This window comes from Lathyrus oleraceus, chromosome 6, assembly GCF_024323335.1.
Source record: "Lathyrus oleraceus cultivar Zhongwan6 chromosome 6, CAAS_Psat_ZW6_1.0, whole genome shotgun sequence".
NCBI classification, from domain to species: Eukaryota; Viridiplantae; Streptophyta; class Magnoliopsida; order Fabales; family Fabaceae; genus Lathyrus; species Lathyrus oleraceus.
Window position 1 is genome coordinate 100697619 of NC_066584.1, and position 26781 is coordinate 100724399.

At 31.6% G+C, this 26781-nt stretch overlaps 1 protein-coding gene across 1 annotated transcript; it reads right to left on the minus strand.

Moving 5' to 3' along the window:
• LOC127094217 (uncharacterized) lies at positions 1-26271 on the minus strand. Its single transcript, XM_051033076.1, has 15 exons — positions 26144-26271; positions 25881-26001; positions 24505-24627; positions 24389-24408; positions 23137-23260; positions 22622-22700; positions 22018-22177; positions 21762-21890; positions 20388-20516; positions 19019-19147; positions 17647-17775; positions 16279-16407; positions 14905-15033; positions 1361-1489; positions 1-133 (listed from the first exon to the last, which is right to left on the minus strand). Exons 1-15 carry the CDS (start codon positions 26269-26271, stop codon positions 1-3), a joined length of 1791 nt encoding a protein of 596 aa, XP_050889033.1.
• Between the last annotated feature and the right edge of the window lie 510 nt (positions 26272-26781).

The window sequence follows — 26781 nt, forward strand, 5'->3', positions numbered from 1 at the left end:
TTAGCTAACTTTCATAGTTTCAGAATTGGGGGAAGTGGAGAGTTCCCGAATCTCATTCTCCAGGATTCTAACTTTCTGCATGGTTTTTTCTCTGTCTTGTGTCTTTTCCATAATAAAATGCAGGTCAAAACTTCTGAAAAAAAAAAAAAAAATTAAAATCAAAGTTATAAAAGCAATATGAAAAAAAAATTGGAAGAAAATCAATATCACCTTGATTCTGCCATGATCATGGATTCTTTCTCAAGCTTTTCTTAATAACCTAATGTTTGCCTCAGTTCTCTTGTGGTTCTTTCTTCCGTCTTCATTAACACCTGATAATCTTTCTCCATTTTTTTATCGAACTCAATTCTTTGAGCTTTCTCCTGTCTTGTTCTTTTTCTCTTCCCAGACCTCCCCATGAATGATGGAGGAGAGTGATATCTATGAATGATGGAGGGAGAGTGATATCGAGAGTTGTAAAATGTGTGTGAGAGAGAAAGAGGTATGATTGAATTGTGTTTATCATATAGTGATGAATATTATTTATAGTATGTGTCATATCTTAATTTATAACATTAAGATCTCACATATCATTGGCATCCTTCCACACAAACAAAGTCACATCTTGGTCCTTCTCCCTCTTATTTTTGGGATTCTGTTTTTGTAGAAGCATCTCTTTATTGATGTTTTTACTTTTATATTAATATGTTCATTACTTATGTGACCATTAATCAAATAGAAAATATTTTTTTCTTTAAGTATATTGTGTATCGTAGGGCTTTTCATCAAGAGTACATCAAAGTTTTGTTGCTTACTTCTCAAGGAAAACTACTTGGTTTTGGTGTAGCCTAATTTTTTTTTATCAATTTTACCCTTAGATAACTTACCTAATAACTTCTAATAACCTGTATTGAAACCACTATTATTATCTTTAACATAACTCCCTACTACTAACTTCTTATATAACTTTCGATTAAAATTAACATTAAATAAAATAATATCGTATATATTTTCACGTATGTTTATTTAAAAAACGGACAAACGGGCACAGAGTGTCCGTCTGGATGCTAGTATATATAAAGGGAAAACATGGTTTTGGTGTAACCTATTTTTCTACCTATCTTACACAATAACTTCTACTAACTTCTATTGAAACCACTATTATCTCATTTCACATAACTTCCTACTATTAACTTCTTATATAACCTTCAATTAACATTAAGTAAAACAATATCGTATATATTTCCACTATATTTCTTAAAAAACAGATTGAGAGTTCCCGTCTGGACGCTAGTTTATAATAAAACTAAATTAATACTAAACATCAGAATTGTTTTTCACACACTTATCATAATCTTATAAAAATTAAATTATTTTTTACCTATCTTTCATAGTTTCAGAATTGGGGGAAGTGGAGAGTTCCTGAATCTCATTCTCCAGGATTCTAACTTTTTGCATGGGTTTTTCTCTGTCTTGCATCTTTTCCATAATAAGACACGGGTTAAAACTTCTGAATATAAAAAAAAATCAAAGTTATAAAAGCAATATGAATAAAAAATATTCGAAGAAAATCAATATCACCTTGATTCTGCCATTATCATGGATTCTTTCTCAAGCTTTTCTTAATAACCTAATGTTCGCCTAAGTTCTCTTGTGGTTCTTTCTTCCGTCTTCATTAACACCTGATAATCTTTCTCCATTTTTTTATCGAACTCAATTCTTTGAGCTTTCTCCAGTCTTATTCTCTTTCTCTTCCGAGACCTCCCATGAATGATGGAGGAGAGTGATATCTATGAATGATGGAGGGAGAGTGATATCGAGAGTTATAAAATGTGTGAGTGAGAGAGAGAAGTATGATTGAATTGTGTTTATCATATAGTGATGAATATTATCTATAGTATGTGTCATATCTTAATTTATAACGTTAAGATCTCACATATCATTGGCATCCTTCCACACAAACAAAGTCACATCTTGGTCCTTCTCCCTCTTATTTTTGGGATTCTGTTTTTGTAGAAGCATCTCTTTATTGATGTTTTTACTTTTATATTAATATGTTCATTTCTTATGTGACCATTACTCAAATAGAAAATAGTTTTTCTTTAAGTTTATTGTGTATCGTAGGGTTTTTCATCAAGAGTACATCAAAGTTTCGTTGCTTACTTCTCAAGGAAACTACTTGGTTTTGGTGTAGCCTATTTTTTTATACCAATTTTACCCTTAGATAACTTACCTAATAACTTCTAATAACTTGTATTGAAACCACTATTATTATCTTTCACATAACTTCTTACTATTAACTTCTTATATAACTTTCGATTAAAATTAACATTAAAGAAAGTGATATCGTACATATTTTCACGTATGTTTATTAAAAAAACAGACAAACGGGCACAGAGTCTCCGTCTAGATGCTAGTATATATAAAGGGAAAATTTGGTTTTGGTGTAACCTATTTTTCTACCTATCTTACTCTTAGATAACTTACACAATAACTTCTATTAACTTCTATTGAAACCACTATTATCCCATTTCACATAACTTTCTACTATTAACTTCTTATATAACTTCCAATTAACATTAAGTAAAACAATATCGTATATATTTCCACTATATTTATTAAAAAACAGACTGAGAGTTCCCGTCTGGACGCTAGTTTATAATAAAACTAAATTAATACTAAACATCAGAATTGTTTTTCACACACTTATTATAATCTTATATAAATTAAATTGTTTTTTACCTAACTTTCATAGTTTCAGAATTGAGGGAAGTGGAGAGTTCCTGAATCTCATCCTCCAAGATTCTAACTTTTTGCATTTTTTTTCTCTGTCTTGCGTCTTTTCCATAATAAAACGCGGGTTAAAACTGCTGAATATCAAAAAAAGAAATTAAAATGAAAGTTATAAAAGCAATATGAAAAAAAAAATTGGATGAAAATCAATATCACCTTGATTCTGCCATTATCATGGATTCTTTCTCAAGCTTTTCTTAATAACCTAATGTTTGCCTCAGTTCTCTTGTGATTCTTTCTTCCGTCTTCATTAACGCATGATAATCTTTCTCCATTTTTTTATCGAACTCAATTCTCTGAGCTTTCTCCAGTCTTATTCTCTTTCTCTTCCCAGACCTCCCCATGAATGATGGATGAGAGTGATATCTATGAATGATAGAGGGATAGTGAAATCGAGAGTTATAAAATGTGTGTGAGAGAGAAAGAGGTATGATTGAATTGTGATTATCATATAGTGATGAATATTATTTATAGTATGTGTCATATCTTAATTTATAACATTAAGATCTCACATATCATTGGCATCCTTCCACACAAACAAAGTCACTTCTTGGTCCTTCTCCCTCTTATTTTTGGGATTTTGTTTTTGTAGAAGCATCTCTTTGTTGATGTTTTTACTTTTATATTAATATGTTCATTACTTATGTGACCATTAATCAAAAAGAAAATAGTTTTTCTTTAAGTTTATTGTGTATCGTAGGGCTTTTCATCAAGCGTACATCAAAGTTTTGTTGCTTACTTCTCAAGGAAACTACTTGGTTTTGGTGTAGCCTAATTTTCTTATACCAATTTTACCCTTAGATAACTTACCTAATAACTTCTAATAACTTGTATTGAAACCACTATTATTATCTTTAACATAACTCCCTACTATTAACTTCTTATATAACTTACGATTAAAATTAAGATTAAATAAAATAATATCATATATATTTTCACGTATGTTTATTAAAAAAACGGACAAATGGGCACAGAGTGTCCGTCTGGATGCTAGTATATATAAAGGGAAAACATGGTTTTGGTGTAACCTATTTTTCTACCTATCTTACTCTTAGATAACTTACACAATAACTTCTACTAACTTCTATTGAAACCACTATTATCCCATTTCACATAACTTCCTACTATTAACTTCTTATATAACTTCCAATTAACATTAAGTAAAACAATATCGTATATATTTTCACTATATTTATTAAAAAACAGACTGAGAGTGCCTGTATGGACGCTAGTTTATAATAAAACTAAATTAATACTCAACATCAGAATTGTTTTTCACACACTTATTATAATCTTATAAAAATTAAATTGTTTTTTAGCTAACTTTCATAGTTTCAGAATTGGGGGAAGTGGAGAGTTCCCGAATCTTATTCTCCAGGATTCTAACTTTCTGCATGGTTTTTTCTCTGTCTTGTGTTATTTCCATAATAAAATGCAGGTCAAAACTTCTGAATATCAAAAAAAAGAAAATTAAAATCAAAGTAATAAAAGCAATATGAAAAAAAAATATTGGAAGAAAATTAATATCACCTTGATTCTGCCATTATCATGGATTCTTTCTCAAGCTTTTCTTAATAACCTAATGTTTGCCTCAGTTCTCTTGTGGTTCTTTCTTCCGTCTTCATTAACACCTGATAATCTTTCTCCATTTTTTTATCGAACTCAATTCTTTGAGCTTTCTCCTGTCTTGTTCTCTTTCTCTTCCCAGACCTCCCCATGAATGATGGAGGAGAGTGATATCTATGAATGATAGAGGGATAGTGAAATCGAGAGTTATAAAATGTGTGTGAGAGAGAAAGAGGTATGATTGAATTGTGTTTATCATATAGTGATGAATATTATTTATAGTATGTGTCATATCTTAATTTATAACATTAAGATCTCACATATCATTGGCATCCTTCCACACAAACAAAGTCACTTCTTGGTCCTTCTCCCTCTTATTTTTGGGATTTTGTTTTTGTAGAAGCATCTCTTTATTGATGTTTTTACTTTTATATTAATATGTTCATTACTTATGTGACCATTAATCAAAAAGAAAATAGTTTTTCTTTAAGTTTATTGTGTATCGTAGGGCTTTTCATCAAGAGTACATCAAAGTTTTGTTCCTTACTTCTCAAGGAAACTACTTGGTTTTGGTGTAGCCTAATTTTCTTATACCAATTTTACCCTTAGATAACTTACCGAATGACTTCTAATAACTTGTATTGAAACCACTATTATCATCTTTAACATAACTCCCTACTATTAACTTCTTATATAACTTACGATTAAAATTAACATTAAATAAAATAATATCATATATATTTTCACGTATGTTTATTAAAAAAACGGACAAATGGGCACAGAGTGTCCGTCTGGATGCTAGTATATATAAAGGGAAAACATGGTTTTGGTGTAACCTATTTTTCTACCTATCTTACTCTTAGATAACTTACACAATAACTTCTACTAACTTCTATTGAAACCACTATTATCCCATTTCACATAACTTCCTACTATTAACTTCTTATATAACTTCCAATTAACATTAAGTAAAACAATATCGTATATATTTTCACTATATTTATTAAAAAACAGACTGAGAGTGCCTGTATGGACGCTAGTTTATAATAAAACTAAATTAATACTCAACATCAGAATTGTTTTTCACACACTTATTATAATCTTATAAAAATTAAATTGTTTTTTAGCTAACTTTCATAGTTTCAGAATTGGGGGAAGTGGAGAGTTCCCGAATCTCATTCTCCAGGATTCTAACTTTCTGCATGGTTTTTTCTCTGTCTTGTGTCCTTTCCATAATAAAATGCAGGTCAAAACTTCTGAATATCAAAAAAAAGAAAATTAAAATCAAAGTTATAAAAGCAATATGAAAAAAAAATATTGGAAGAAAATTAATATCACCTTGATTCTGCCATTATCATGGATTCTTTCTCAAGCTTTTCTTAATAACCTAATGTTTGCCTCAGTTCTCTTGTGGTTCTTTCTTCCGTCTTCATTAACACCTGATAATCTTTCTCCATTTTTTTATCGAACTCAATTCTTTGAGCTTTCTCCTGTCTTGTTCTCTTTCTCTTCCCAGACCTCCCCATGAATGATGGAGGAGAGTGATATCTATGAATGATAGAGGGATAGTGAAATCGAGAGTTATAAAATGTGTGTGAGAGAGAAAGAGGTATGATTGAATTGTGTTTATCATATAGTGATGAATATTATTTATAGTATGTGTCATATCTTAATTTATAACATTAAGATCTCACATATCATTGGCATCCTTCCACACAAACAAAGTCACTTCTTGGTCCTTCTCCCTCTTATTTTTGGGATATTGTTTTTGTAGAAGCATCTCTTTATTGACGTTTTTACTTTTATATTAATATGTTCATTACTTATGTGACCATTAATCAAAAAGAAAATAGTTTTTCTTTAAGTTTATTGTGTATCGTAGGGCTTTTCATCAAGAGTACATCAAAGTTTTGTTCCTTACTTCTCAAGGAAACTACTTGGTTTTGGTGTAGCCTAATTTTTTTATACCAATTTTACCCTTAGATAACTTACCGAATGACTTCTAATAACTTGTATTGAAACCACTATTATCATCTTTAACATAACTCCCTACTATTAACTTCTTATATAACTTACGATTAAAATTAACATTAAATAAAATAATATCATATATATTTTCACGTATGTTTATTAAAAAAAAGGACAAACGGGCACAGAGTGTCCGTCTGGATGCTAGTATATATAAAGGGAAAACATGGTTTTGGTGTAACCTATTTTTCTACCTATCTTACTCTTAGATAACTTACACAATAACTTCTACTAACTTCTATTGAAATCACTATTATCCCATTTCACATAACTTCCTACTATTAACTTCTTATATAACTTCCAATTAACATTAAGTAAAACAATATCGTATATATTTTCACTATATTTATTAAAAAACAGACTGAGAGTGCCTGTATGGACGCTAGTTTATAATAAAACTAAATTAATACTCAACATCAGAATTGTTTTTCACACACTTATTATAATCTTATAAAAATTAAATTGTTTTTTAGCTAACTTTCATAGTTTCAGAATTGGGGGAAGTGGAGAGTTCCCGAATCTTATTCTCCAGGATTCTAACTTTCTGCATGGTTTTTTCTCTGTCTTGTGTTATTTCCATAATAAAATGCAGGTCAAAACTTCTGAATATCAAAAAAAAGAAAATTAAAATCAAAGTAATAAAAGCAATATGAAAAAAAAATATTGGAAGAAAATCAATATCACCTTGATTCTGCCATTATCATGGATTCTTTCTCAAGCTTTTCTTAATAACCAGTACGCCAAATAAGGGAAAAGAGGTCGCTTATTTTGGCCTATAACAGCGCTTTTAAGCGACCTCTAATCTGGCGCTGGCATAGGTAAAGACAGCGCTTTGTTTTCCTGGAGAAAGCACTGTCTAAAGGCCCACATTATAGTGCGCTTTATGAAAAAAGCGCCCTCTGGAGTGGTCCATAAAGGGACACCTTAGAGGGCGCTTTCTGGAAAAAACGCCCTCTAAAGTTGTCAATGTAAAGTGTTTAGAGGGCGCTTTCTGGAAAAAGCGCCCTCTAAAGTTGTCAATGTAAAGTGTTTAGAGGGCGCTTATTTTTTTAAAATAACTAACACTTTAGAGGGCGCTTTCTGCAGAAAGCGCCCTCTAAAGTTGTCAATGTAAAGTGTTTAGAGGGCGCTTTCTGGACAAAGCGCCCTCTAAAGTTCTCAATGTAAAGTGTTTAGAGGGCGCTTCCTACAGAAAGCGCCCTCTAAAGTGTTAGTTATTTTAAAAAAATTTGTTTGAAAAACAGTGGATATTTAATTGATAACCTGTTCGCATGCTGCAAAAGTGTAAAATTCATATTGATTTCATCCTTTAATCCAATGTTATACACCATTAATCCATTGATATATACAACATGAATCCATTTATATACAACATTAATCCTCCATATATACAACATTAATATATGATTCTTTGATCAATAATATACAACAACATATTCATGATTTAGTAAAAGTACAACAACAATATACAACATATATACAACAACAGCATACAACAACAACATTCCATACATATATGTACAACAATATACAACCTAGCTATATGATTCTTTGATCAACAATGAATTGACACAATTCATCCTTCATTTCATCCAAATGAGCTCTTGAGTAAGATTTGTATTCCTCAAAGTACTACAATTAAGAGAATAAAACATATTCATGATTTAGTAACAAATTAGATTAGTTATCCGATAATATTAAAATAAACCCTAAGTTATTATTCCATACCATTTTTGGGATGTCTATACGATTCAATGCAATGATATCTCTCATAAATCTCAATACAAAAAATCCGCAATCGACCGAATTATTTTGCTGAGGACACTACACAGAAAAACAAACAATATATATATAGTTAATTTCTTACAAACACTATTATAAGCAAAAAAACAAACACTATTATAAGCAAAAATAAGATACTTAATATATACCTGAACTCTGACCCAGGTAATGTCCTTCCTAATGCGGTAATTCTTTTTCGATCTAAATTTTATTATTGCCCTAACAAAATAAAAACGTATATTGAGATCAATCTGACAGACATAATTAAATATAGAAATACACACGAATATTTAGGGGAATTTCACTTACGTGTCAACCGTCTTCTTCAAACCCGGATATTTACTCCAATCACCCGATAACGAATCGAGATAATACACTATTAGTCTCGAAAGATTCATAGCAACCAACACCCAGTGGCCACTGTAAAATAAAACAAAAATTTAGATGAATGAAAATTTTCTACGTAAAAGATATACATAGATTAGAATGAAATTATTAGAAAGAAAATCTAACCCGTTGCCATAATTAAACGGTAAAAAATACAAACTGCGTGTAGTATTATCGCCGGCCGCCATGAATCTATCGACTAGATCATTCTTTACGGATGTTGGATTTTTCGATATTAACGTTGCGTTGACACGGGAAGCAGCAATAAAATTGAAACGGTTACACAATTCAGTTCCCCGCATCAATTTGTCATACATATACCTTAAATAGAAACATAATAAATATTAGACTACTCATTGAAATGTGTAAATAAATTGTTCAACTAAGTAAATTATAGATTGATCGGAGTACCATATGTATGTATGAATGATAGCGATGCCCAATTCGTCGTGCTCAAAAAGTTGTTGCATGTCCTCCTTTCCAATTATTTCGAAATGAGCTTTTCCGAAAACACCTTCATCAAAATCTATACTACGAATGGACCCGTCCATAATATCGGACTCTTCCACCATTTTCTCAAGACGCATCATAATTTGAGATTTTGTCCCGGCCGTCGTTGGAATATCCTTCGTTGGAATATCCTTACCATCGCTTTTCAACTTTCGACCGGGAACCTAAAAATTCATATAAAATAAATCATTACTTTTTGTGATGCAAAAGAATCGTTGTGTATATAATTCAATGGGTATATATATTTGTACCTCTTTTTGAGATGCAACCGACTCGATGCGTCTTGAAATCCCTTTACCAGCTTTAGGGGTGGGTCTTGTAGGAGTCTAACATTACCATGTAATAAGGATTGATTAAATATCATAATTGTAGCTGAATTGAAATGTGAATTCTAAATATTCATAATCATTTAGAACATATATACCTCGGCATCAGGGAAAATTAGATCTGACGGCCAACCAACAAAGGATCCGACTGCATCTCGCATCAACGTTGTCTCTGAAACAACGTCGGGTAATGGTAGACGGGCGTCCGTATCTAATACGAGGTCAACCGAAACTTTCATAAATCCCACCGGGAGGGGATTATGGTGAAGTAATTCACCCGAAGTATTGTGCACTTTTCCCTTGCCAACCATGCGATAAGTTGGTGACGATAGATACAGCTGACAAGGTGAAATGCCCTAAACCAATAATAAATGTTATTGTTAACTTGTATATGTGTCAAGTAAAAAAGTGCTATTTTAATTTCATAATAACATATATAATTACCTCGGGAAATTTCGGTTGATGATTGATACTAGCTCGGTCACTAGTATCTTTTGCCTCGGAAGCGCACCTTTCCTCTCTATACCTTGCATTCTCGTTTTGCAGTTGGAGTACTTGTGCCCTTAACTCCGCCAAGGTCTCCATCACCTCTTTGTTGGTAGGATTTTTTGTTTTGGTTTTTTTATAAAATGACGACGGAGTCACACCAAAACCCTTACCCCTCACACGACCGGAATACTCAGGAACATTTAGTACTCGACTAAGTACGCTCCTGCAATCCTGGACCTCGGTTGAAGGTACGGTTTGGGATAAAGTCTCCTGAAATATTATTAGAGGAGATTAAAAATGAATTATATGTCTAACAAAATTTTCGATATAATTAAAGAAATAATGTTACATATACTTACACATTCGTCATAAACATTTTGGACCGCTTCAACGACAGCCCCATCCTTCCCAACCCGAGCAGCCTTCCATAATACGTGGTCCGGAAGAGATGTTGCGTCACTTTTCTCCTCGGCTAGCTACACATTGAATTAGATTATAAGATCATCAATTATAACATATTGTGACAATGTATAAGCTCATAGCATTTGAATATACTCACAATTTTTTGTTGTAACCGTGCATAACCCGTACGCCCTTTTTTGTACGGATATGCGGGTTTTGATGCCCTTTTCCTATTTATGTCGCTTACTTCCTAGATAAAAAAGTTTAAGGCATATTAGAACCAAGTAACTTAACAATTGTATAATACCATAATTAATAGACATTACATGGAATTTTTCGTTTCTTCGTTTGGCGACAAAGTTATCCCATTCATCGGCTGAAATAATCTCGGCATACTTCATTGGCCGTTCTCCTTCAACAAATTTTCCTTCCTCATCCTTGAGAAATTTGTTGCACAAAAAGGATCGAAATCCTCGGAGTCTTTTTCCGGCCAATTGAATACAATATTTTTGCCGGCTTTCATCGATGTGAAAGGATCTCTAAAAAACATACAAATGGAGTGTGTTTTTATAAAGTAATATTATAACAATATATGGTTAACAAATAGTCAACAAAAAAACATATAACAATATATGGTAAGTACCTGTATCTCCGACCATATTTTTTCCTTGCCAACCTTCAAGTCCGGACTTCTCCAATTATCACATGTAATCGGAATATGTTGGCGAACAAGGAAACCAATGTAACTTGCCAACATTGAACCGTTAGGCTCAATTAGTTGGTCTTCAGCACTCCAATGTACTTCAAATTTTACACCCTTGTCTCTTGCACGAATGATTGACTTCATAACAGTCAATCCTCGTTTGATTTCTTTTTCAACATTATTACGTGATTCATTCGCGGCATGGGTATCGTCTTGGTTAGCCATTTTATCTGTAATATAGAAATGATTCAATAAGACCCAAGTAAGACAATGATTTAATACGTGAACACATTTACTGCATGCACAAACTTACTGCATACACATTTACTCACACACACCTACTGCATGCAAAAGACCAATGCAAACTTATGGTGTTTGGAACATGAACAAACTTGCATCCATAATCATCAAACTTCCAAGCACAAGCTCAAACACACTTCAAATATATCAGTTTTCAATCAAAAATAAAAAACTCAGTTTGCCCTAAACAACATTAATCAACATAATGCACAAAATGAAAAACTAAGTTTAGAAAATGCCCTAATCAAACACATGAAGAAAGTGAACGGTAACGATGGAGAAGAGAAATACCTTAAAGGTGACGGTAACGATGGAGAAGAAAGTGAACAGTGACGGTGGAAGAGGTTAACGCAGTGAACGTGAACGGTGAGGGAGGGAGAACGAACGACGACGATGACGGTGAGGGAGGGAGAACGAACGGAGGACGAGAGTAATCGCAGTAGAGAGTAATCGCAGTTGAGAGAAAACCCAGTTACGTAAACGAAATAGCTTATAGAGAGGGAAAATAAAGAGACATGCAGTATATGTTATAATTTTAATGTTTACTAAAGGGGACCTTAGAGGGCGCTTTTTAAAAAAAGCGCCCTCTAAAGGGGGCCTAAGAGGGCGCTTCTGAAAGCGCTCTCTAAGGCTTTCCAAAAGCGCCTTCTAAACTGGAAATGTACATGGACTTAGAGAGCGCTTTTTCAAAAGCGCCCTCTAAGGGTAACCTTAGAGGGCGCTTTCACAAAAGCGCCCTCTATTGTTGTCCCTCCATTTTTTTTTGGCTCCACTTTAGAGGGCGCTTAGTTACAAAAGCGCCCTCTAAAGGGGGCCTAAGAGGGCGCTTCTAAAAGCGCTCTCTAAGGCTTTCCAAAAGCGCTTTATAAACTGGAAATGTACATGGACATAGAGAGCGCTTTTTTAGAAGCGCCCTCTAAGGTTACCCTTAGAGGGCGCTTTCAATAAAGCGTCCTCTATTGGTGTCCCTCCATTTCCTCATTATTTTTTCGCTTCACTTTAGAGTGCGCTTTGTTACAAAAGCGCCCTCTAAAGTGCGCTGTCTATTCCAATAGTATGCTCCTTATTTTTTCTGTTTACTTTAGAGTGCGCTTTTGTAATAAACCGCCCTCTAAGGGGCGCTGTCTATTCCAGTTTTTGGCGTAGTGAACCTAATGTTTGCCTCAGTTCTCTTGTGGTTCTTTCTTCCGTCTTCATTAACACCTGATAATCTTTCTCCATTTTTTTATCGAACTCAATTCTTTGAGCTTTCTCCTGTCTTGTTCTCTTTCTCTTCCCAGACCTCCCCATGAATGATGGAGGAGAGTGATATCTATGAATGATAGAGGGATAGTGAAATCGAGAGTTATAAAATGTGTGTGAGAGAGAAAGAGGTATGATTGAATTGTGTTTATCATATAGTGATGAATATTATTTATAGTACGTGTCATATCTTAATTTATAACATTAAGATCTCACATATCATTGGCATCCTTCCACACAAACAAAGTCACTTCTTGGTCCTTCTCCCTCTTATTTTTGGGATTTTGTTTTTGTAGAAGCATCTCTTTATTGATGTTTTTACTTTTATATTAATATGTTCATTACTTATGTGACCATTAATCAAAAAGAAAATAGTTTTTATTTAAGTTTATTGTGTATCGTAGGGCTTTTCATCAAGACTACATCAAAGTTTTGTTCCTTACTTCTCAAGGAAACTACTTGGTTTTGGTGTAGCCTAATTTTCTTATACCAATTTTACCCTTAGATAACTTACCTAATGACTTCTAATAACTTGTATTGAAACCACTATTATCATCTTTAACATAACTCCCTACTATTAACTTCTTATATAACTTACGATTAAAATTAACATTAAATAAAATAATATCATATATATTTTCACGTATGTTTATTAAAAAAAAGGACAAACGGGCACAGAGTGTCCGTCTGGATGCTAGTATATATAAAGGGAAAACTTGGTTTTGGTGTAACCTATTTTTCTACCTATCTTACTCTTTGATAACTTACACAATAACTTCTACTAACTTCTATTGAAACCACTATTATCCCATTTCACATAACTTCCTACTATTAACTTCTTATATAACTTCCAATTAACATTAAGTAAAACAATATCGTATATATTTTCACTATATTTATTAAAAAACAGACTGAGAGTGCCTGTATGGACGCTAGTTTATAATAAAACTAAATTAATACTCAACATCAGAATTGTTTTTCACACACTTATTATAATCTTATAAAAATTAAATTGTTTTTTAGCTAACTTTCATAGTTTCAGAATTGGGGGAAGTGGAGAGTTCCCGAATCTCATTCTCCAGGATTCTAACTTTCTGCATGGTTTTTTCTCTGTCTTGTGTCATTTCCATAATAAAATGCAGGTCAAAACTTCTGAGTATAAAACAAAAGAAAATTAAAATCAAAGTTATAAAAGCAATATGAAAAAAAAATATTGGAAGAAAATCAATATCACCTTGATTCTGCCATTATCATGGATTCTTTCTCAAGCTTTTCTTAATAACCTAATGTTTGCCTCAGTTCTCTTGTGGTTCTTTCTTCCGTCTTCATTAACACCTGATAATCTTTCTCCATTTTTTTATCGAACTCAATTCTTTGAGCTTTCTCCTGTCTTGTTCTCTTTCTCTTCCCAGACCTCCCCATGAATGATGGAGGAGAGTGATATCTATGAATGATGGAGGGAGAGTGATATCGAGAGTTATAAAATGGGTGTGAGAGAGAAAGAGGTATGATTGAATTGTTTTTATCATATAGTGATGAATATTATTTATAGTATGTGTCATATCTTAATTTATAACATTAAGATCTCACATATCATTGGCATCATTCCACACAAACAAAGTCACTTCTTGGTCCTTCTCCCTCTTATTTTTGGGATTTTGTTTTTGTAGAAGCATCTCTTTATTGATGTTTTTACTTTTATATTAATATGTTCATTACTTATGTGACCATTAATCAAATAGAAAATATTTTTTCTTTAAGTATATTGTGTATCGTAGGGCTTTTCATCAAGAGTACATCCAAGTTTTGTTGCTTACTTCTCAAGGAAAACTACTTGGTTTTGGTGTAGCCTAATTTTTTTTACCAATTTTACCCTTAGATAACTTACCTAATAACTTCTAATAACCTGTATTGAAACCACTATTATTATCTTTAACATAACTCCCTACTATTAACTTCTTATATAACTTCTGATTAAAATTAACATGAAATAAAATAATATCGTATATATCTTCACGTATGTTTATTAAAAAAACGGACAAACGGGCACAGAGTGTCCGTCTGGATGCTAGTATATATAAAGGGAAAACTTGGTTGTAGTGTAACCTATTTTTCTACCTATCTTACTCTTAGATAACTTACACAATAACTTCTATTAACTTCTATTGAAACCACTATTATCCCATTTCACATAACTTCCTACTATTAACTTCCTATATAACTTCCAATTAACATTAAGTAAAACAATATCGTATATATTTCCACTATATTTATTAAAAAACAGACTGAGAGTTCCCGTCTGGACGCTAGTTTATAATAAAACTAAATTAATACTAAACATCAGAATTGTTTTTCACACACTTATCATAATCTTATAAAAATTAAATTGTTTTTTACCTAACTTTCATAGTTTCAGAATTGGGGGAAGTGGAGAGTTCCTGAATCTCATTCTCCAAGATTCTAACTTTTTGCATGGTTTTTTCTCTGTCTTGCGTCTTTTCAATAATAAAACGCAGGTCAAAACTTCTGAATATCAAAAAAAAGAAAAATTAAAATCAAAGTTATAAATGCAATATGAAAAAAAAATAATGGAAGAAAATCAGTATCACCTTGATTCTGCCATTATCATGGATTCTTTCTCAAGCTTTTCTTAATAACCTAATGTTTGCCTCAGCTCTCTTGTGGTTCTTTCTTCCGTCTTCATTAACACCTGATAATCTTTCTCCATTTTTTATTCGAACTCAATTCTTTGTGCTTTCTCCATTCTGGTTCTCTTTCTCAACCCATACCTCCCCATGAATGATGGAGGAGAGTGATATCTATGAATGATGGAGGGAGAGTGATATCGAGAGTTATAAAATGTGTGTGAGAGAGAAATAGGTATGATTGAATTGTGTTTATCATATAGTGATGAATATTATTTATAGTATGTGTCATATCTTAATTTATAACATTAAGATCTCACATATCATTGGCATCCTTCCACACAAACAAAGTCACTTCTTGGTCCTTCTCCCTCTTATTTTTGGGATTTTGTTTTTGTAGAAGCATCTCTTTATCGATTTTTTTACCTTTATATTAATATGTTCATTACTTATGTGACCATTAATCAAATAAAAAATATTTTTTCTTTAAGTTTATTGTGTATCGTATGGCTTTTCATCAAGAGTACATCAAAGTTTTGATGCTTACTTCTCAAGGAAAACTACTTGGTTTTGGTGTAGCCTAACTTTTTTTTACCAATTTTACCCTTAGATAACTTACCTAATAACTTCTAATAACTTGTATTGAAATCACTATTATTATCTTTAACATAACTCCCTACTATTAACTTCTTATATAACTTCCAATTAAAATTAACATTAAATAAAATAATCGTATATATTTTCACGTATGTTTATTAAAAAAACGGACAAACGGGCACAGAGTGTCCGTCTGGATGCTAGTATATATAAAGGGAAAACATGGTTTTGGTGTAACCTATTTTTCTACCTATCTTACTCTTAGATAACTTACACAATAACTTCTATTAACTTCTATTGAAACCACTATTATCCCATTTCACATAACTTCCTACTATTAACTTCTTATATAACTTCCAATTAACATTAAGTAAAGCAATATCGTATATATTTCCACTATATTTCTTAAAAAACAGACTGAGAGTTCCCGTCTGGACGCTAGTTTATAATAAAACTAAATTAATACTAAACATCAGAATTGTTTTTCACACACTTATCATAATCTTATAAAAATTAAATTGTTTTTTACCTAACTTTCATAGTTTCAGAATTGGGGGAAGTGGAGAGTTCCTGAATCTCATTCTCCAAGATTCTAACTTTTTGCATGGTTTTTTCTCTGTCTTGCGTCTTTTCCATAATAAAACGCAGGTCAAAACTTCTGAATATAAAAAAAAATTAAAATCAAAGTTATAAAAGCAATATGAAAAAAAATATTGGAAGAAAATCAATATCACCTTGATTCTGCCATTATCATGGATTCTTTCTCAAGCTTTTCTTAATAACCTAATGTTTGCCTCAGTTCTCTTGTGGTTCTTTCTTCGGTCTTCATTAACACCTGATAATCTTTCTCCATTTTTTATCGAACTCAATTCTTTGAGCTTTCTCCTGTCTTGTTCTCTTTCTCTTCCCAGACCTCCCCATGAATGATGGAGGAGAGTGATATCTATGAATGATGGAGGGAGAGTGATATCGAGAGTTATAAAATGGGTGTGAGAGAGAAAGAGGTATGATTGAATTGTTTTTATCATATAGTGATGAATATTATTTATAGTATGTGTCATATCTTAATTTATAACATTAAGATCTCACATATCATTGGCATCCTTCCACACAAACAAAGTCACTTCTTGGTCCTTCTCCCTCCTATTTTTGGGATTTTGTTTTTGTAGAAGCATCTCTTTATTGATGTTTTTACTTTTATATTAATATGTTCATTACTTATGTGACCATTAATCAAATAGAAAATATTTTTTCTTTAAGTATATTGTGTATCGTAGGGCTTTTCATCAAGAGTACATCAAAGTTTTGTTGCTTACTTCTCAAGGAAAACTACTTGGTTTTGGTGTAGCCTAATTTTTTTTTACCAATTTTACCCTTAGATAACTTACCTAATAACTTCTAATAACCTGTATTGAAACCACTATTATTATCTTTAACATAACTCCCTACTATTAACTTCTTATATAACTTCCGATTAAAATTAACATTAAATAAAATAATATCGTATATATTTTCACGTATGTTTATTAAAAAAACGGGCAAACGGGCACAGAGTGTCCGTCTGGATGCTAGTATATATAAAGGGAAAACTTGGTTATAGTGTAACCTATTTTTCTACCTATCTTACTCTTAGATAACTTACACAATAACTTCTATTAACTTCTATTGAAACCACTATTATCACATTTCACATAACTTCCTACTATTAACTTCCTATATAACTTCCAATTAACATTAAGTAAAACAATATCGTATATATTTCCACTATATTTATTAAAAAATAGACTGAGAGTTCCCGTCTGGACGCTAGTTTATAATAAAACTAAATTAATACTAAACATCAGAATTGTTTTTCACACACTTATCATAATCTTATAAAAATTAAATTGTTTTTTACCTAACTTTCATAGTTTCAGAATTGGGGGAAGTGGAGAGTTCCTGAATCTCATTCTCCAAGATTCTAACTTTTTGCATGGTTTTTTCTCTGTCTTGCGTCTTTTCCATAATAAAACGCAGGTCAAAACTTCTGAATATCAAAAAAAAGAAAAATTAAAATCAAAGTTATAAATGCAATATGAAAAAAAAATAATGGAAGAAAATCAGTATCACCTTGATTCTGCCATTATCATGGATTCTTTCTCAAGCTTTTCTTAATAACCTAATGTTTGCCTCAGCTCTCTTGTGGTTCTTTCTTCGGTCTTCATTAACACCTGATAATCTTTCTCCATTTTTTTATCGAACTCAATTCTTTGTGCTTTCTCCATTCTGGTTCTCTTTCTCAACCCATACCTCCCCATGAATGATGGAGGAGAGTGATATCTATGAATGATGGAGGGAGAGTGATATCGAGAGTTATAAAATGTGTGTGAGAGAGAAATAGGTATGATTGAATTGTGTTTATCATATAGTGATGAATATTATTTATAGTATGTGTCATATCTTAATTTATAACATTAAGATCTCACATATCATTGGCATCCTTCCACACAAACAAAGTCACTTCTTGGTCCTTCTCCCTCTTATTTTTGGGATTTTGTTTTTGTAGAAGCATCTCTTTATCGATTTTTTACCTTTATATTAATATGTTCATTACTTATGTGACCATTAATCAAATAAAAATATTTTTTCTTTAAGTTTATTGTGTATCGTATGGCTTTTCATCAAGAGTACATCAAAGTTTTGATGCTTACTTCTCAAGGAAAACTACTTGGTTTTGGTGTAGCCTAACTTTTTTTTACCAATTTTACCCTTAGATAACTTACCTAATAACTTCTAATAACTTGTATTGAAATCACTATTATTATCTTTAACATAACTCCCTACTATTAACTTCTTATATAACTTCCAATTAAAATTAACATTAAATAAAATAATCGTATATATTTTCACGTATGTTTATTAAAAAAACGGACAAACGGGCACAGAGTGTCCGTCTGGATGCTAGTATATATAAAGGGAAAACATGGTTTTGGTGTAACCTATTTTTCTACCTATCTTACTCTTAGATAACTTACACAATAACTTCTATTAACTTCTATTGAAACCACTATTATCCCATTTCACATAACTTCCTACTATTAACTTCTTATATAACTTCCAATTAACATTAAGTAAAGCAATATCGTATATATTTCCACTATATTTCGTAAAAAACAGACTGAGAGTTCCCGTCTGGACGCTAGTTTATAATAAAACTAAATTAATACTAAACATCAGAATTGTTTTTCACACACTTATCATAATCTTATAAAAATTAAATTGTTTTTTACCTAACTTTCATAGTTTCAGAATTGGGGGAAGTGGAGAGTTCCTGAATCTCATTCTCCAAGATTCTAACTTTTTGCATGGTTTTTTCTCTGTCTTGCGTCTTTTCCATAATAAAACGCAGGTCAAAACTTCTGAATATAAAAAAAAATTAAAATCAAAGTTATAAAAGCAATATGAAAAAAAAATATTGGAAGAAAATCAATATCACCTTGATTCTGCCATTATCATGGATTCTTTCTCAAGCTTTTCTTAATAACCTAATGTTTGCCTCAGTTCTCTTGTGGTTCTTTCTTCGGTCTTCATTAACACCTGATAATCTTTCTCCATTTTTTATCGAACTCAATTCTTTGAGCTTTCTCCTGTCTTGTTCTCTTTCTCTTCCCAGACCTCCCCATGAATGATGGAGGAGAGTGATATCTATGAATGATGGAGGGAGAGTGATATCGAGAGTTATAAAATGGGTGTGAGAGAGAAAGAGGTATGATTGAATTGTTTTTATCATATAGTGATGAATATTATTTATAGTATGTGTCATATCTTAATTTATAACATTAAGATCTCACATATCATTGGCATCCTTCCACACAAACAAAGTCACTTCTTGGTCCTTCTCCCTCCTATTTTTGGGATTTTGTTTTTGTAGAAGCATCTCTTTATTGATGTTTTTACTTTTATATTAATATGTTCATTACTTATGTGACCATTAATCAAATAGAAAATATTTTTTCTTTAAGTATATTGTGTATCGTAGGGCTTTTCATCAAGAGTACATCAAAGTTTTGTTGCTTACTTCTCAAGGAAAACTACTTGGTTTTGGTGTAGCCTAATTTTTTTTTACCAATTTTACCCTTAGATAACTTACCTAATAACTTCTAATAACCTGTATTGAAACCACTATTATTATCTTTAACATAACTCCCTACTATTAACTTCTTATATAACTTCCGATTAAAATTAACATTAAATAAAATAATATCGTATATATTTTCACGTATGTTTATTAAAAAAACGGGCAAACGGGCACAGAGTGTCCGTCTGGATGCTAGTATATATAAAGGGAAAACTTGGTTATAGTGTAACCTATTTTTCTACCTATCTTACTCTTAGATAACTTACACAATAACTTCTATTAACTTCTATTGAAACCACTATTATCACATTTCACATAACTTCCTACTATTAACTTCCTATATAACTTCCAATTAACATTAAGTAAAACAATATCGTATATATTTCCACTATATTTATTAAAAAATAGACTGAGAGTTCCCGTCTGGACGCTAGTTTATAATAAAACTAAATTAATACTAAACATCAGAATTGTTTTTCACACACTTATCATAATCTTATAAAAATTAAATTGTTTTTTACCTAACTTTCATAGTTTCAGAATTGGGGGAAGTGGAGAGTTCCTGAATCTCATTCTCCAAGATTCTAACTTTTTGCATGGTTTTTTCTCTGTCTTGCGTCTTTTCCATAATAAAACGCAGGTCAAAACTTCTGAATATCAAAAAAAAGAAAAATTAAAATCAAAGTTATAAATGCAATATGAAAAAAAAATAATGGAAGAAAATCAGTATCACCTTGATTCTGCCATTATCATGGATTCTTTCTCAAGCTTTTCTTAATAACCTAATGTTTGCCTCAGCTCTCTTGTGGTTCTTTCTTCGGTCTTCATTAACACCTGATAATCTTTCTCCATTTTTTTATCGAACTCAATTCTTTGTGCTTTCTCCATTCTGGTTCTCTTTCTCAACCCATACCTCCCCATGAATGATTGAGGAGAGTGATATCTATGAATGATGGAGGGAGAGTGATATCGAGAGTTATAAAATGTGTGTGAGAGAGAAATAGGTATGATTGAATTGTGTTTATCATATAGTGATGAATATTATTTATAGTATGTGTCATATCTTAATTTATAACATTAAGATCTCACATATCATTGGCATCCTTCCACACAAACAAAGTCACTTCTTGGTCCTTCTCCCTCTTATTTTTGGGATTTTGTTTTTGTAGAAGCATCTCTTTATCGATTTTTTTACCTTTATATTAATATGTTCATTACTTATGTGACCATTAATCAAATAAAAAATATTTTTTCTTTAAGTTTATTGTGTATCGTATGGCTTTTCATCAAGAGTACATCAAAGTTTTGATGCTTACTTCTCAAGGAAAACTACTTGGTTTTGGTGTAGCCTAACTTTTTTTTACCAATTTTACCCTTAGATAACTTACCTAATAACTTCTAATAACTTGTATTGAAATCACTATTATTATCTTTAACATAACTCCCTACTATTAACTTCTTATATAACTTCCAATTAAAATTAACATTAAATAAAATAATCGTATATATTTTCACGTATGTTTATTAAAAAAACGGACAAACGGGCACAGAGTGTCCGTCTGGATGCTAGTATATATAAAGGGAAAACATGGTTTTGGTGTAACCTATTTTTCTACCTATCTTACTCTTAGATAACTTACACAATAACTTCTATTAACTTCTATTGAAACCACTATTATCCCATTTCACATAACTTCCTACTATTAACTTCTTATATAACTTCCAATTAACATTAAGTAAAGCAATATCGTATATATTTCCACTATATTTCTTAAAAAACAGACTGAGAGTTCCCGTCTGGACGCTAGTTTATAATAAAACTAAATTAATACTAAACATCAGAATTGTTTTTCACACACTTATCATAATCTTATAAAAATTAAATTGTTTTTTACCTAACTTTCATAGTTTCAGAATTGGGGGAAGTGGAGAGTTCCTGAATCTCATTCTCCAAGATTCTAACTTTTTGCATGGTTTTTTCTCTGTCTTGCGTCTTTTCCATAATAAAACGCAGGTCAAAACTTCTGAATATAAAAAAAAAATTAAAATCAAAGTTATAAAAGCAATATGAAAAAAAAATATTGGAAGAAAATCAATATCACCTTGATTCTGCCATTATCATGGATTCTTTCTCAAGCTTTTCTTAATAACCTAATGTTTGCCTCAGTTCTCTTGTGGTTCTTTCTTCGGTCTTCATTAACACCTGATAATCTTTCTCCATTTTTTATCGAACTCAATTCTTTGAGCTTTCTCCTGTCTTGTTCTCTTTCTCTTCCCAGACCTCCCCATGAATGATGGAGGAGAGTGATATCTATGAATGATGGAGGGAGAGTGATATCGAGAGTTATAAAATGTGTGTGAGAGAGAAATAGGTATGATTGAATTGTGTTTATCATATAGTGATGAATATTATTTATAGTATGTGTCATATCTTAATTTATAACATTAAGATCTCACATATCATTGGCATCCTTCCACACAAACAAAGTCACTTCTTGGTCCTTCTCCCTCTTATTTTTTGGATTTTGTTTTTGTAGAAGCATCTCTTTATCGATGTTTTTACCTTTATATTAATATGTTCATTACTTATGTGACCATTAATCAAATAGAAAATATTTTTTCTTTAAGTGTATTGTGCAACGTATGGCTTTTCATCAAGAGTACATCAAAGTTTTGTTGCTTACTTCTCAAGGAAAACTACTAGGTTTTGGTGTAGCGTATTTATTCTTACCAATTTTACCCTTAGATAACTTACCTAATAACTTCTTATAACTTCTATAGAAACCACTATGATTATCTTTCACATAACTTCCTACTATTAACTTCTTATATACCTTCCGAAAAAAATTAACATTAAATAAAATAATATCGTATATATTTTCACGTATGTTTATTAAAAAAGCGAATAGACAGGCACAGAGTTTCCGTCTGGAGGCTAGTAAATATAAAGGGAAAACTTGGTTTTGGTGTAACCTATTTTTTTACCAATTTTACTCTTAGATAACTTACATAATAACTTCTAGTAACTTCTATTGAAACCACTATTATCCCATTTCACATAACTTCCTACTATTAAGTTCTTATATAACTTCCAATTAACATTAAATAAAACAATATTGTATATATTTTCACTATATTTATTAGAAAAACTGACAGAGAGTGCCCGTCTGGACGATAATTTATAATAAAACTAAATTAATACTAAACATCAAAATTGTTTTTCACGCACTTATCATAATCTTATAAAAATTAAATTGTTTTTTTCCTTACTTTCATAGTTTCAGAATTGGGGGAAGTGGAGAGTTCCTGAATCTCATCCTCCAAGATTCTAACTTTTTGCATGGTTTTTTCTCTGTCTTGCGTCTTTTCCATAATAAAACGCGGGTCAAAACTGCTGAATATAAAAAATAAAAAAAAGTCAAAGTTATAAAAGCAATATGAAAAAAAAAATATTGGACGAAAATCAATATCACCTGATTCTGCCATTATCATGGATTCTTTCTTAAGCTTTTCTTCATAACCTAATGTTTGCCTCAGTTCTCTTGTGGTTCTTTCTTTCGTCTTCATTAACGCCTGATAATCTTTCTCCATTTTTTTATCGAACTCAATTCTTTGAGCTTTCTCCAGTCTTGTTCTCTTTCTCATCCCATACCTCCCCATGAATGATGGAGGAGAGTGATATCTATGAATGAAGGCGGGAGAGTGATATCGAGAGTTGTAAAATGTGTGTGATAGAGAGAGGTATGATTGAATTGTGTTTATCATATAGTGGTGAATATTATTTATAGTGTGTGTCATTTCTTAATTTTTTACATTAAGATCTCACGTATCATTGGCTTCCTTCCACACAAACAAAGTCACTTCTTGGTCCTTCTCCCTCTTATTTTTGGGATTTTGTTTTTGTAGAAGCATCTCTTTATTGATGTTTTTACTTTTATATTAATATGTTCATTGCTTATGTGACCATTAATCAAATAGCAAATATTTTTTCTTTAACTTTATTGTGCATCAAAGGGATTTTCATCAAGAGTACATCAAAGTTTTGTTGCTTACTTCTCAAGAAAAAATACTTGGTTTTGGTGTAGCCTATTTTTTTTACCAATTGTACCCTTAGATAATTTTCCTAATAACTTTTAAAAACTTGTATTGTAACCACTCTTATTATCTTTCACATAACTTCCTACTATTAACTTCTTATATACCTTCCGAATAAAATTAACATTAAATAAAATGATATCGTATATATTCTCACGTATGTTTATTAAAAAAACAGAAAGACGGGCACAGAATGTCCTTCTGGATACTAGTATATATAAAGGGAAAACTTGGTTTTGGTGTAACCTATTTTTCTACCTATCTTACTCTTAGATAACTTACATAATAACTTCTAGTAACTTCTATTGAACCCATTATTATCCCATTTCACATAACTTCCTACTATTAACTTCTTATATAACTTCCAATTAACATTAAATAAAACAATATCGTATATATTTTCACTCTATTTATTAAAAAAACATACAGAGAGTGCCCGTCTGGACGCTAGTTTATAATAAATTTAAATTAACACTAAACATCAAAATTGTTTTTCACACACTTATCATAATCTTATAAAAATTAAATTGATTTTTCTCTAACTTTCATAGTTTCATAATTGGGGGAAGTGGAGAGTTCCTGAATCTCATCCTCCAAGATTCTAACTTTTTCATGGGTTTTTCTCTGTCTTGCGTCTTTTCCATAATAAAACACGGGACAAAACTTCTGAATATAAAAAAAAATTAAAATCAAAGTTATTAAAGCAATATGAAAAAAATAAATATTGGAAGAAAATCAACATCACCTTGATTCTGCCATTATCATGGATTCTTTCTCAAGCTATTCTTAATAACCTAATGTTTGCCTCAGTTCTCTTGTGGTTCTTTCTTCCGTCTTCATTAACGCCTGATAATGTTTCTCCATTTTTTTATTGAACTCAATTCTTTGAACTTTCTCCAGACTTGTTCTCTTTCTCTTCCCAGACCTCCCCATGAATGACGGAGGAGAGTGATATCTATGAAATATGGAGTGAGAGTGATATCGCGAGTTATAAAATATGTGTGTGAGAGAGAGAGAGAGGTATGATTGAATTGTGTTTATCATATAGTGATGAATATTATTTATAGTATGTGTCATATCTTAATTTATAACATTAAGATCTCACATATCATTGGCATCCTTCCACACAAACAAAGTCACTTCTTGGTCCTTCTCCCTCTTATTTTTGGGATTTTGTTTTTGTAGAAGCATCTCTTTATTGATGTTTTTACTTTTATATTAATATGTTCATTACTTATGTGACCATTAATCAAATAGAAAGTATTTTTTCTTTAAGTTTATTGTGTATCGTATGGCTTTTCATCAAGAGTACATCAAAGTTTTGTTCCTTACTTCTCAAGGAAAACTACTTGGTTTTGGTGTAGCCTAATTTTTTTATACCAATTTTACCCTTAGATAACTTACCTAATAACTTCTAATAACTTGTTTAGAAACCACTATTATTATCTTTAACATAACTCCCTACTATTAACTTCTTATATAACTTTCGATTAAAATTAACATTAAATAAAATAATATCGTATATATTTTCACGTATGTTTATTAAAAAAACGGACAGACGGGCACAGAGTGTCCCTCTGGATGCTAGTATATATAAAGGGAAAACTTGGTTTTGGTGTAACCTATTTTTCTACCTATCTTATTCTTGGATAACTTACACAATAACTTCTAGTAGTTTCTATTGAAACCACTATTATCCCATTTCACATAACTTCCTACTATTAAGTTCTTATATAACTTCCAATTAACATTAAATAAAACAATATCCTATATATTTTCACTATATTTATTAAAAAAGTGGACAGAGAGTGCCCGTCTGGACGATAATTTATAATAAAACTAAATTAATACTAAAAATCAAAATTGTTTTTCACGCACTTATCATAATCTGATAAAAATTAAATTGTTTTTTACCTAACCTTCATAGTTTCAGAATTGGGGGAAGTGGAGAGTTCCTGAATCTCATCCTCCAAGATTCTAACTTTTTGGATGGTTTTTTCTCTGTCTTGCGTCTTTTCCATAATAAAACGCGGGTCAAAACTGCTGAGTATCAAAAAAATAATTAAAATCTAAGTTATAAAAGCAATATGAAAAAAAAATATTGGAAGAAAATCAATATCACCTGGATTCTGCCATTATCATGGATTCTTTCTCAAGCTTTTCTTAATAACCTAATTTTTGCCTCAGTTCTCTTGTGGTTCTTTCTTCTGTCTTCATTAACGCCTGATAATATTTCTCCATTTTTTTATCGAACTCAATTCTTTGAGCTTTCTCCAGTTTCGTTCTCTTTTTCTTCTCAGACCTCCCCATGAACGATGGAGGAGAGTGATATCTATGAATGATGGAGGGAGAGTGATATCGAGAGTTATAAAATGTGAGAGAAAGAGGTGTGATTGAATTGTGTTTATCATTGTCGCATTACGCGAAAAACCGGCGGGAAACGAAGAACAACAGAGCTGCCACCGTGCGTTATTTATCCCGAAAGAGGGAAAGGAAACGCTCAGAGTAAACCTGGAAAAAGCATGGTCTCGCGACCAAAGAGAATGGGATCGGGAGTCGGTTATGCGAAGGGAAGGTATTAGCACCCCTACGCATCCGTCGTACTCGACGGGATCCACGCACAATAGAAAGGGAAAATGGTTGCTAAAACACTGCTCACACACACACACTGGCTGGAAGAGACACAAGAAAACAGACTGAAACTGACTCGGCAGGATATCGCATCCTGGGCCTACTTAGTCTATCAAGCATAGACATCAGAGTCAAAGTAGTTCGGACTGGGGAAACGACACATGCTTGCTAGGATATCGCATCCTATGC

What these genes read in the sequence shown, in the direction of transcription:
- LOC127094217 (XM_051033076.1), bottom strand. Translation starts at nt 26,271, where the DNA reads ATGGGGAGGTCTGAGAAGAAAAAGAGAACGAAACTGGAGAAAGCTCAA. An exon ending in AGAACCACAAGAGAACTGAG is followed by an intron (nt 26,002 to 26,143) that starts GCAAAAATTAGG and finishes GATACTCAGCAG; the next exon opens with TTTTGACCCGCGTTTTATTA. An exon ending in TCTGAAACTATGAAAGTTAG is followed by an intron (nt 1,490 to 14,904) that starts GTAAAAAACAAT and finishes TTTTATATTCAG; the next exon opens with AAGTTTTAACCCGTGTCTTA.